This window comes from Tachyglossus aculeatus, chromosome 6, assembly GCF_015852505.1.
Source record: "Tachyglossus aculeatus isolate mTacAcu1 chromosome 6, mTacAcu1.pri, whole genome shotgun sequence".
NCBI lineage: Eukaryota > Metazoa > Chordata > Mammalia > Monotremata > Tachyglossidae > Tachyglossus > Tachyglossus aculeatus.
This window is the reverse complement of record NC_052071.1, coordinates 16,665,180-16,678,922: the sequence shown is the minus strand read 5'-3', so window position 1 is coordinate 16,678,922 and position 13,743 is coordinate 16,665,180. Positions and strand designations below refer to the sequence as shown.

The 13,743-nt window shown below is 45.1% G+C and overlaps 1 protein-coding gene across 1 annotated transcript in view; it reads right to left on the bottom strand.

Moving 5' to 3' along the window:
* Window positions 1-13,743, bottom strand: part of SMARCA1 (SWI/SNF related, matrix associated, actin dependent regulator of chromatin, subfamily a, member 1) — a 109,465-nt gene that overhangs the window by 31,946 nt on the left and 63,776 nt on the right. Inside the window, exons 19-20 of the mRNA XM_038747895.1 lie at window positions 3,871-3,993; window positions 1,147-1,279 (exon numbers count right to left, since the gene is read on the bottom strand). Coding sequence (XP_038603823.1) covers window positions 1,147-1,279; window positions 3,871-3,993 — 256 coding nt within the window. The remainder of the gene's footprint in view (window positions 1-1,146; window positions 1,280-3,870; window positions 3,994-13,743) is intronic.

Genomic DNA, 13,743 nt, shown 5'->3' with positions numbered 1-13,743 from the left:
CACGGGGGGCTCACAGTCTTCATCCCCATTTTACAGATGAGGTAACTGAAGCACAGAGAAATTAAGTTACTTGCCCAAAGTCACACAGCTGGCACTTGGTGAATCCGGGATTTGAACCCATGATCTCCGGCTCCAAAGCCTGGGCTCTTTCCACTGAGCCACGCTGCTTCTCTACTGATCTACTTCTCTACTAATAAGAATTGTGGTATTTGTTAAGTGCTTACTGTGTGTCAAGCACTGTTCTTAGCACTGAGGTAGATACAAGGTAATCAGGTTGGATATAGACCCTGGCCCACATGGGGCTCACAGTCTTAATCCCCTTTTTACAAATGAGGTAACTGAGGTGCAGAGAAGTGAAGTGACTTGCCCAAGGTCACATAGCAGACATGTGGCAAAGGTGGGATTAGAAGCCAAGTTCTCTACTCCCAGGCCCGTGCTCTTTCTACTAGGCCACTCCACTTCGCCGAGCTGCTTCACTGCCTGTACTCTCTCAAGCACAGCATGGCTCAATGGAATAAGCACAGGCTTGGGAGTCAGAGGTCATGGGTTCTAATCCCGGCTCTGCCACTTGTCAGCTGAGTGACTTTCAGCAAGTCACTTAACTTCTCTATGCCTCAGTTCCCTCATCTGTCAAATGGGGATTAAGACTGTGAGCCCCACATGGGACAACCTGATTACCCTGAATCCCCCCCAGTGCTTAGAACGGTGCTTGGCACATAGTAAGCGCTTAACAAATACCATCATCATTATTATTACAATGCTCGGCATGCAGAAAACGTTCAATAAATACAATTGATTGAACCGAGAGCAGGCAGAAACCAGACTCTTCTGACCACTAAGTATCCCAGCAGGTTGAGTAGGGCAGTGTGGGGAAGGGAGGCCATGATGCCTGTGTACGTTTTTTTTGTTCATCATCAGCCAGAGGAAACTAACACACTACAGAACCACTTAAGCGCTCAGAAAAAAAAAGCATTTCAGAATTAGTACTTGCTAATACAAAGTCAATCATTTTAATCTTCACTTTCTTTCACTAGCATCTCACACTCAAGCAAGTTTCAAGTTGCTTTCACTAAACCCATGAGGTCCTAAGACCGGAGGGATGAATCAAACCAAAATAAAAATGTACATCCCGTATTTTGTGCAAACCTGAATACTCGATGACCTCTTCGGGTGATTTTCCCTCCACTTCTCGAGCTATATTATCAATGTCATCCCGCCCATATTTCTCATTGGCTTTAATAAACTGGTTAAAATCTCGCTTGTTCCAGTTTGTGAATCCCTGTGGGGAAAAAACAGAAAACACATCACAGTGAAAGGTGGATTTACTCAATCTCCTGGCTCCGTGGTTCATTGCTTCGATACAGTGTCCCATTTCTAGACCTTGAGAAGATTAAAACCCCTTCCTTATTTGCACTCTTAATGGCTGAGGTTTGTTTTTTGAGATTCAAAACAAATTACTAATTACATGTATCAAGAGGAGTCTCCGATAATCCCTGTGAACTGAAATCTGTTTCCCACTCTGAATCTAAAGAGATGCTGATTAATTATTCTCAGAGTAAACAAGTTGCCATTTGAAGAAAAAGCCAAAGCCTTGTTCTCAATGCAATGGAGAGGTGATAGAAGAACTAGGGCCAATTTTGCCACTCTCCATAGATCTCAGGTCTATGTGGAAAGCAGAATGGCCTATTGGATAGAGCTCGGGCCTGAGAGTCAGAAGGACTGGGGTTCTAATCCCAGCTCCGCCACTTGTCTGCTGTGGCCTTGGGCAAGTCACTTCCCTTCTCTGGGACTGTTACCCCATCTGTAAAATGGAGAATAAGACTGTGAGTCCCATGTGGGGCATGGACTGTGTCCACCTGATTACCTTGTATCTACCCCAGTGCTTAGAACAGTATCTGACACATAGTAAGTGCTTAACAAAAACCATAAAAAAAAATCACCTAGTCAATCCCCTTCAGACGAATTTCTGCAATGTGTCCAAAAGAGCAAACTAGTGAAACGTCTCTGCAATCACCCAGGGAGCTTTTTGCAATTTTATTATGGCATAGGCATACCTAGATTCTGAGCACCCCATTTTACTTAAAACCAGGGTACACATGGTGAAACCTTTCATTGACCTACAATACCTTACGTTGTGTAGATCCGGCTCCCGATGTAGCATCCACTCATTGCAGCTCAGTCACTTCCCTCCCTGTCCCCTCCTCCCCATCTCCTGCTTCCAGCTGCTTTTCTTCCCTTCCTCCCGGCCTGTCCCCCATCTCCCTTTGTGCTGGACTGTACCATGTGCTCATTTTGGGCCCCCTCTATTTCAATTCATTCTAACCTTAATGGCAGCCAGAACGGCCAACGCTTCCTCCCTTTCCCACCTCGCCTCTTCCCCTTTTCTGGTGGAGGCTGCAGGGGTAGAGATGCCGGGGATTCTGGTGGGGATAAATGGGGAGGAGGGGGAGAACAGCAGCGGCTTTGGAGGTTCTGCTGACCCCCCACCTACCCCGATCCGCTACTACCTCTGACGGGGTGGTCCAGGCCAGAGGAGGGAAGCCGCAAAAAGTCAGCCAAGGGGAAGCGGCAGGGAGGGTTGAGGCAATGGGCAACTGCGGCTCTGGCTAGAAATAAAGCGCCAAATTATGTACCACACAGCTCAGCTCCGTATGGGGAGACCATAAGGGGAGCTCATTGGGGGCGGGGACTTTGCCTTTTTATTGTTCTACTGTCCTCTCCCAAGCGCTTAGTACAGCGCTCTGCACACAGTAAGCGCTCAATAAATACGATCGAATGGAATGAATGAAAGGAAGGGAAGCCGAAAGGCAGCTGAGGAGAGGTGAGAGGTGGGGTGGGGGATTGGGACCATGCAGCTAGTCTGGAAGTACCAGAACCAGCGTGGCCTAGTGGCTTGAGCCAGGGCCTGGAGTCAGAAGGACCAGGGGTCTCATCCCGGCTCTGCCACTTGTCTGCTGTGTGACCTTGAGCAAGTCACTTCACTTGTCAGGGCCTCACTTACTATAAAATAGGAATTAAGGCTGTGAGAGCTTAGAACAGTGGCTGACACATAGTAAGCACTTAACAAACACCATTAGAAAAAGTGCATTCTGAACAGCGGCATGCTTTGTAAGACAGCCCAGAGGTTCAGGTACTATGTAACTACAAAATGCTAGAATTAGGTTTAATCGATGGTATTTACTGAGCGCTTACTATGTGGAGAGTACAACAGAATTAGTAGACATAGTCCCTGCCCATAACGAGCATGGACTGTAAGCTCACTTTGGGCAGGGACTGTCACTGTTTATTTTTGAACTGTACTTTCACAAGCACTTAGTACAGTGCTCTGCACACAGTAAGTGCTTAATAAATATGATTGAATTAATGAATGAATACAGTCTACAGGTTTAGGGTTCTGACTATGTTTTGTGTTTTATTCATTCATTCATTCAATCATATTTATTGAGCGCTTACTGTGTACAGAGCACTGTACACTAAGCGCTTGGGAAGTACAAGTTGGCAACATATAGAGACGGTCCCTACCCAACAGCGGGCTCACAGTCTACTGTTTTAGTAGTTTTTTCCAAGAAATTCCTTTTTAGGGTTTATGAAAGAAAACTAAAATATTCATCCTGTGATGTTATGCTTTGAAGTACTTTAACAAAGATGAAACAATACTTTAGGGATGTTTAACATCACAGCACAGAGAACATAAAGAATTTCATATTTTTCCAGAGATCCTCAAATGGCTCTTAATTAATCAAGCAGAAATTTAATTTCGTTTTCAACAACCATAATCCTGACTTTACAGGAGGTAGGCCTGTATACTATTTGCTTTCCTTTATTCATTTTTCTGCTAGTTTTTCCATTTGTCACATTGTAAAACTTTACTTGGGTGAGCAGTTTTTCCTTTTCTTCAGTCTCTTCTGTAGTGTGAGGTTCCGCTTCATCAATCTTCTTCTGCTCTTCTTTTTGTGCTTGAGCTGAATTTGGGAGATCAGGATTCCTAGGGACCTGCATGATGAACAAATGATGTTATGACATTATTATTAGAGAAGAAGCAGTGTGGCTCAGTGGAAAGAACACGGGCTTGGGAGTCAGAGATCATGGGTTCTAATCCCGGCTCCACCACTTGTCAGCCGTGTGACTTTGGGCAAGTCACTTCACTTCTCTGGGCCTCAGTTACCTCATCTGTAAAATGGGGATAAAGACTGTGAGTCCCACGTGGGACAACCTGATTACCTTATATCCACCCCAGCAATTACAGCAATGCTTGGCACATAGTAAGCGCTTAACAAATGCCATCATCATCATTATTATTATTATTATTATTATTATTGTTATTATTATTATATAGTCTTATCAATCTTCATAAATGAAACATTTTCATAAACAAAACATCATTAAGGCTGATGAAGTCCTCTACAAATCGGCAATGTGGTGACGTTATTAAAAAAAGCCCACGTGGTTCTCGGAAGTACTAAAACATCAAACTCTTATTATTAGAGAGCTGAATCCAGGTTAGATCAGCACTTTTTATAAAGGATGAAGAGAATTTGGAGGGTGCAGAGATGAGTAAAAAAATGACAAAAGGGCTGGAAAACAGATTCTGTTATAAAACACTAAAGGAAATGGGGCAGTTTTTAGCCCGGAGAAATGAAAGGTAAAGAGTTTCTTAATAATTCTTTTCAGGAATATGAGCGTTTTGTGGTGAGGGAGCTGACAGAGGAAGAACAACGACTGCTTTAAAAATCCTCTTGCTTCCTCCTAACTCTAACTGGGTTCAGTGTCTTTTTTCCCCACTAGATGGGAAGCCCCTTGAGGGTAGGGAGCATATGTCTGCTAACTGTTCAGTCTATCCATCAGACTGTAAGCCCGCTGTGGGCAGGGATCGTCTAACTTTGTTGCTGTATTGTACTTTCCAAGCACTTAGTACAGTGCTCTGCACACAGTAAGTGCTCAATAAGTACAGTTGAATGAATGAATTTATTGAGCACTTTCTATATGAAGAGCATCATCATCATCAATCGTATTTATTGAGCACTTACTGTGTGCAGAGCACTGTACTAAGCACTTGGGAGAGTACAATAAAACCACTGAACAGACACATTTGTTGCATTCTCCCAAATGCTCAGTACGGTGCTCTGCAAAAAGTACTCAATAAGTACTACTGATTGGCTGGATGATTTAATAACTATTGTCCAGGACAGAACAGGCTTTTGTGAGGAGGATGTTAACCAGCTGTTCTCTGTGGGCTTCAGTGGAAAGATGGCCTTAGAGTGGGAGAAAGTTGAGTTGGGTATAGGAAAAAAACAATTGTTTTGTAACGAGGCAATCGACTGGTTAAGCTATCAACCGGCTTTTGTCCCCTCTACTCACTGAACCGATGGAGTAAATGATATGAGAGTGAGCAGAGCTGGTAGCAGAAAACGATTCTGAGCGGACGTCCGATGACGTCACAGATAGCGTGCAGGGCAGCGTGATGACGTCACTGACAGAGCCATTCCTGGGTGCCAGTGGCCTTCCCCTCCCCGCACGGCAAGACTCTGCCTGTTAGAGCAGAGGACAAAAACCTCCTGGAAAGGGAAATGGTCTTCCTCCCTGCCGCCCGCTGGACCCTCGGGCCCACAAGGCCTACGGGCCTGGGCTAATCTCTGCCTCTCAGACTCACCATCGATCAGTCCCTGACTAAGCCCTCCTCTTCTCTTCTCTCACTCCCTTCTGTGCCGTTCTTACTTGCTCCTTCATTCATCCTCCCTCCCAGCCCCACAGCCCATCTGCATATCTCTGTAATTTCTTATTTACTTAAATTTTTATTTATAGTAATGTCTGTCTCCCCCTCCAGACTGTGAGCTCATGTGGGCAGGAAAGTATGTGTCTGTTGTCCTCTCCCGAGGGCTTAATACAATGCTGTGCACACAGTAAGTGCTCAGTGAATATGAATGAATGTTTATTGAGCACTTCCAGTGGAGAGCACAGTAATCTGCACTTGGGAGAGTACAATACCACAGAGTTGGTAGACACGCTCCCTGCCCACGAGGAAGAACTCCTTCCTATTCCCTGGAATGCCCCAGGGTGGGGATGGTGGTGACGGTGACAGCAGAGCGAAGGGTGGTAGAGGGACCCAAATCACCCCTCTCGCTCTGGACCGCAGGCTCAGAACAGGGCAGGGGTCACAAAGCATCAACGATGCCCTGGATGGATGGGAAGGCTGGCATGGCTGGGCCCGAATGGGGAAGTGCCACACAGCCTGGGACTGCACTCCTAAAGGCATCGCCTTCAACCACCTCCTCTATCCTGCCTCCATTACTGCATGAGTCTCCTTGCTGACCTCCCTGACTCCTGTCTTGCCCCACTCCAGCCCATACTTCACTCTGCTGCTTGGACTGTTTTTCTACAAAAATGTTCAGGACGTGTTTCCCCACTCCTCCAGTGTGGGGAAACTCCAGTGGTTGCCCGTCCATATCCAACAAAAACTCCTCATCCTTGGTTTTAAATACTCAATCCCCTTGCCCCCTCCTATCTCACTTTGCTACTCTCCTACTAAAACCTTGGCCGCACGCTTTGCTCCTCTAATGTCAACCTTCTCAATGAACCTCAATCTCATCTATCTTGCCACTGACTTCTTGCCCACGTTCTGCCTCTGGCCTGGAATACCCTCCCTCCTCATGTTCAACAGACAATGACTCTCCCCCACTCAAAGCCTTATTGAAGGTACATCTCCTCCAAGAGGCCTTCCCAGGCTAAGCCCTGCTTTTGGTCTTCTCCCACTCCCTTTTGGGTCTCCCAGACTTGCTCCCTCTATTCATCCCCCCTCCCAGCCCCTTGGCACTTATGTAGATATCTGTAGTTTATTTCTACTAATGTCTGTCCCCCCTCTAGTCTGTAAGCTCATTGTGGGCAGGGAATGTGCCTGCTCATTGTTCTATTGTACTCTCCCAAGCTCTTAGTACAGTGCTCTGCACACCATAAGCACTACAAATGCAACTGACTAACTGACCAGGGGACCGAGAAGAAGAATTTGATTGTACAGACAGAACATCAGGCCCTGATATCTCTCCCTGGTACCAATGCCCCTCCATAGCCCAAGACATCTTTCCCTGCCAGCTAAATAGGAAGCTGCTGCCGCCGCCAAATCAACTTCCACAACTCGAATGGCAATTTCAGTCTTTTTCCTTTTACGAGAGCCAAGTTCCAGCCTGTTTGGCCTGATTTTCAGCACTGACAATAAGATATTCCAGCAGAGCTAATACCTGCACCTGAGAGGGACTCGTGCTGCCTTGGCCTGGCCTCACAGGTCAGTCTTTCTGATTAGTTGCATGGCCTCACGCTTTCAATAAGAAACTGAGTTTCTTTCTTCCCATCCAAGCCAAACTAGAGGGGAAAGCATCTGAGGGGAAAATGGGGTAAGAAAAGAAGGACTTTACAGAAACTGTGTGTGGGAGGAGAGAGCAGCTAAAGGAGAAAAACAGTGCACACAAGAGAAGCAGACGGAGAGATGAGGGCACAGTGGATAATAATAATAATAATGATAGCATTTATTAAGCGCTTACTATGTGCAAAGCACTGAGGGTGAGGAAGGTGGGTCATAAAGCAGTTTATAAGCTGGAAATTCCCTTGCTTCCTCTCCACTGCCCATCCACGATCCCATCCTAAGCAGAGAGGTCAAAATCTTGGAATCCAAGCCCGGCCCAGATGGGAAGGTAGTACGAGCAAAACTAGAGCGGGGCCTATGCCTCACTCCCAAGGCGCAGATACGGTGGCATCTATAGGTTACTAGGGGTTGTGGTCCCAGTAAAGTGGGGAACCCCTGTCACATACACACACAGCAGTGCTCCTGGAAATGAGGCTGAAACCACCAGGCTGCAGCCGTCAATCGATCCATCAATGGTACACCGAGATGTGGTGTGGCCTAGTGGAAAGAGCCCGGGCCTGGAAATCATCCATCAGTGGTAATCTGAGAAGCAGTGGGATCTGGGGGCAAGAGCCCAGGCCTGGGAGTTAGAGGACCTGGGTTCTAATGCCCCTTCTGCAATCTGTCTGCTGGGTGACCGTGGGCAAGTCACTTCACTTCTCTGTGCCTCAGTTCCCTCATCTATAAAATGGGGATTAACTCTTACTCCCTTCTAATTAGATTGTGAGCTCCATGTGAGACACAGACTGTCTAACCCGATTTACCTGTATCTACCCCAGTACCATTCCATAATTATTTATTATTATTTAATTATTGACGCACTTTCTGTGTGCAGGGCACTGTACTAAGTGCTTCAAGCCAAACAGCTTTAAAAAAAGGGGGTACTGGGGACCTAGCAAGAACAACTGAACCCAATCCGAATCCAGGAGGGCTTCGGGTTTGGGCATAATTGAGACTGTGTGCTTGGTTACCTAAGATCTGGGTCAGGTCCATGTAAGGTTTTAGAGGAGAAGCTGAAAGACCCTGAAAGAAACAGAAGATGTGAGGCATCCAGGGAGGGTCAGAGAAATTCCGAGACAGAGGAATGCTTCTTGTGGGCAGGGAATCTACTGACTCTGTTGTACTGTACTCTCCTAAGCGCTTAGTACAATGCTCTGCATATGGTAAGTCCTCAATAAATACCGATTAATTGAAGAAGGCATAGAAAAATACTGACAGAGAAGGAGAAAGGCAATAATATGATGATAATAAGAAGAGGGACTGAAGGAATGGGAGGAATAATGGAAGGCAAAATTTAGTAGGAGAGAGAAAGAAACAAGCCAGGAGACCACCTGAAGGGAAAGGAGGAGAGTGGTGAGAAAAAAGGGCCAAAAAAAAAAAAAAAAAGAAAAGAAAAGGAAAGGGGCAGGGAAAAGGGAGGAAGAAAAATCACCAAATTTATCTACCCTATAATCGCGGACGTTCTCTAGATGATACGCTCATTATGTACCGACTCTGTTCTACTGTACTCTCCCAAACATGCAGTAGAGTGCTCTGCACACAGTAAGCACTCAATAAATATGATTGATTGATTTATAAAGGCATTTCCCCAAGAAAGAATCACAAACAAACAACCAAATCTATCTACTGCTTTGAAGCTATGTCACTATTAACCCATCCTCCCTGGGTGGGGGCATGGGAGAACAGATGCCAGCACAATGGGAGAAGCAGCGTGGCTTAATGGATAGAGCCTTGGGCTTAGGAGTAAGAAGGCCTAGGATTCTAATCCCGGCTCTACCACGAGTCGGCTGTGTGACCTTGGGCAAGTCACTTCACTTCTCTGGGCCTCAGTTATCTCATCTGTAAAATAGAGATTAAGATTGGGACAGGAACTAATGAACCTAATGAACTTGTATCTATCCCAGTGCTTAGGACAGTGCCTGGCACAAAGTAAGCACTTAGCAGGTACCCAAATTATTATTATTATAACGAAACTTTGTTTGAGTTGGGGCAACTAAAAACAAGGGGTAGAGAAAGTGCTTCAGGAAAGCAAAGCCGCCTACAGAACTGCACCTCAGCTGAAAACTCAGATACCGCTGACAGACCAGCCTGGTAGTAGTCGTAATTATTAAGCCTTTACTGTGTGCAGAGCACAATACGAAGCACTGGGAAAGAGTGCCCGAGTGGGAATTAGACACGGACTCTTGTCCCTTAATGGGCTCAAACATCTAAATGCACTGCAAATAAGAAAGGAGCTATTCTTGAGGGGCAGTAGTCTGGAGAGGATTTTGATCTCTGTCAATCAACCGCATTTACTGAGCAATTACTGTACTAAGTGCTTGGGAGAGGACAGTACAGCATAATTAGCAGATACGTTCCCTGCCCACAGTGAGCTAGCTCTGCGAATTCAGCACTACATACACACAACACACATATCCATCTGTAAACTTCATCATTATAGACATTTTCTTCACACACCAAAGGCAACACTGTACATTTCCACAAGATAACCATTGCTTAAGGGCAGTTTCTAGCCTGAAAAAGTGATACATCCGTGAAACAGAATACGGAGGGTTTACTCTCTTTAGAGGACATAAGACAATTTAAAAAATACATGAAAATAATGACCGTTGTAATTATGGGGTATCATTTATGTGGTTAAAATCTATTTATGGTAAGTTCTGAACTCTGACCTCATTCTAACCTTCTTCTGTTTCAGCATTGCCTCAAAGGACCAATTTTTGACCGTTTTTATACTGACAATGACATTTTCCAACAAGTTTATGAAACTTTTCCACAAGTACGCTTTCTGCATAGTACATTATTCATTTCATTCAATTGTATTTATTGAGCGCTTGCTGTGTTTAGAGCACTGTACAAAGTGCTTGGAAAGTACAATTCAACAATAAAGAGAGACAATCCCTGCCCACAACGAGCTTACAGTCTAGAAAGGGAGAGACAGGCATCAAAACAAGTAAACAGGCTTCAATAGCATCAATATAAATAAATAGAAGTTTAGTATTATACAGATCAAAACAAGTAAACAGGCATTAACAGAAATAGAATTATAGATATGTACATTTTATATACAAGTACTGTGGGGCGGGGAGTAGAGCAAAGGGAGTGAGTCGAAGCGATAGGGAGGGGAGCTGAGGAAAAGGGGGGCTTAGTCTGGGCTTAGTTAATCAACCTCAACTGTTTCATCAAACATGGAATGCATTCAATATGCTAACTCGAATAAATACTAATCTTCAATTTTAAAAGGAGCAAGATTCTGGCAGAGAATAGGCTCCCATTTTTCAGAGACCCACATACATTTCCAAAACTGCTACGCATCCTAAACTTTGCATTTAGATGTCACAGCAAGTGCCAAGTTTGATTTCACAATCAAACAAACCAAAAGGCATTTATAATAAAAAAAATGTTATCCAGACTCCAGGCAATATACCTTCCATTTCAGGAAGGAGTGAGTTTAAATCGAAAAATGTGATTATCTATACCAAATGCTCTGCGGCAAAATACAAATGCGTGAATTAAGAATAAAATGCAATCAATAAATAGACTTGCTTTGAATGTTAAAGTTCAATATTCAACTTATATACATGTTTTTATGGTTTAATAGATCCTTAAATTCAATAGCAATCCAAGTTGCTGACATTTGATTTAAATCGTATACCACAGCTTTACATTTTCTGTCAATTAAGAAAAGTCCTCAATTTTAGAGATTCTGCTGTTAAATATTCATGAGTCATTCAGTGTCAGATTGCAGAAGTTATGTTATACGTTAATAATATTTTCTTTAAGGACTGTCACTAGAAAAAAACATGAACATCTATGTTTTATGAGGAAAATGCAATTATCAAAACGGTACAATTTTCCAGGTACCCCTCCCAATGACTAAAAATTTCCAGGGGAACTTTTAATACAAGAAGAGTCCAGAAAGATGGAATGCAATTTAGCTACTGGATACAGGACAAGATTTCTCCAGAGACCCATGAGGATGAAGGTCAGGGGCCAGCAAATCATGGTGGTCTCATCCCACCCCACGATGTGACACCCCAACCCCAACGGTTCTGACTGCCACCACTACAAACCCAACCCCTGATCCCTAGCCCAAAGCCACCCTTGAGCATAACCGCATAGAGCACACTATTGCCCTCCCTGCAATTCTTGCCCATTTGTGAATACAACCCTGCTCTACGACTGATCGGCCAAACTGGAAGATTGGCAGACTGATCAGACAGCTCCGGGAGAAAGACAAGAACGCGTGAAGCAGACTCGCCTAGTGAATAAGAGCAGGGGCCTGGGAGTGAGAAGGACCTGGATTCTAATCCTTGCTCTGCTACTTGTCTGCTGGGTGACCTTGGGCGAGTCACTTGGCTTCTCTGTTGCCTCACTTCCCTCATCTGAAAATGGGGATTAAGACTGGGAGCCCCATGTGGGACATGGATGGTGTCCAACTTTATTAGCCTGTAGCAATTATAATTGTAGTATTTGTTAAACACTTCCTATGTGCCAGACACTGTACTAAGCACTGGGCTAGTTACGAGCATAACGGGTTGGACACAGTTCCTAATCACCATTTTACAGGTGAGGGAACTGAGGCACAGAGAAGTGAGTGACTTGCTCAAGGCCTCAAAGTAGACAAGCGGCAGAGCTGGGATTAGAACCCTGGTCCTTCTAGTTACCGAGTTCTGAATTCCCCGAGGATACAACTGGATTGAACCACACAACTTCAACAGGCACTTCATATTTCTTCCCAGGAGATGAGAGCCCCACATTATAGGCTTCTTCAAATACTTTTCAATATCAAGTCAAAAGCACCGATAGATATTCAAGTCCCCTTTCGAAGAAAATGCCTGTAACCACTTGAAAGGATTCACAGTCAGTTAAGAAATTCAGTGACACTCAGACAGATCTATTCCCTGCCCACATGCCACCCAAGCACTCTGAGTTTGCTGGGCTTTTTCTTTTCAGTGACCCAGTGCCTGGCACACAATAAGCTCTCCAGCAAATACCACTAAAAAAGGAAAACACCAATTGGCTGTTCCCATCCAATCTGAGGGCCCGGAAACCTGGGTTCTCCCTGACCGCTGATAGCGTCTCCAGAAGTGTCCCCAGGGAATCCTTTCTGAACTCCTAAATTTCTTTCCTACTATTTTTCTTGATGGTATTTGCTAAGCACTTACTATGTACTTTGCACTGTACTAAGTTAAGCAAGGGGCGAGGCCCAAGCTAATCAGATAGGATACCGTCCACGTGCCACGTGGGGCTCACAGTCTCAATCCCCATTTCTACAGATGAGGGAACTGAGGCCCAGAGAAGATAAGTAACTTGCCTAAGGTCACACTCAGCTGACAGTGTGGTGGAGGCAGGACAAGCCCCCAGGTGCTCTGACGCCCAGTCCTGTGCTCTTTCACTAGGCCAGCTGCTTCTCCCCCTTCTAGACTGTTCTCCCCCTTCTAGGCTGTGAGCCCACTGTTGGGTAGGGACTGTCTCTATATGTTGCCAACTTGTACTTCCCAAGCGCTTAGTACAGTGCTCTGCACACAGTAAGTGCTCAATAAATATGATTGATTGATTCTCACCTTGTGATAGTTTGCTTTTTCTCTCACGTCAGAGTAGCGACAGCCACTAGAGTCCTGTAGACTGTAAGCTCGCTGTGGGCAGGGAGTGCGCCCATTTATTCTTATATTGTACTCTCCCAAGCGCTTAGTACAGTGCCTTGCACATAGTAAGTGCTCGACAAATATGAATGAATGGAGATGGCGAACATGGGGGCACGTTACTGGCTTGAAAGGGGTCATGAGCTGTACTGGCCCACTACCTCTCTAAGAGGCTGGCTACTACTCCCTCAGCCGGCTGCATGGTCTGGAGAGGTGGAAAATGCTTCCAGGACTGCTGAGCGGAATGTTAGGGAAGCCAACCGTGTCCTTGGGAATTTGGTAAGCTAGTCCAGCCGGTGGCATAATGTGTTTTGGGGCAGGAATCAGGCCCTAGAGATTCCAGAGGCACGTACGCTTCCTCCCTCTCCTGCTCTCCCTTCCTTTCCTTCTCACTTTTACACTCTCCGCTGGCATCGCCCATTGCCATCATATGTTACCTGATCTGATTGTCATCACAAACCACCTGGGAATCCTCACAAAACTGATTAGCTGAGATGGATCTGATCCTGACTACTAGAGGCCTGGGCTCCAACCACTAGGTCACCCTGCCACTCAGTTAATAATACACTAATCCTGCACTATCTAAAAAGTACCTTTTGAAAGAAGACTTTTCAAATGGGACTTGGATTCCTGGTTGGAAGACTGAGGAAAGTTGGACAGAAAGTTCTACACTGAAGACCTGTTTTTTGTTTTGTTTTTATTCCT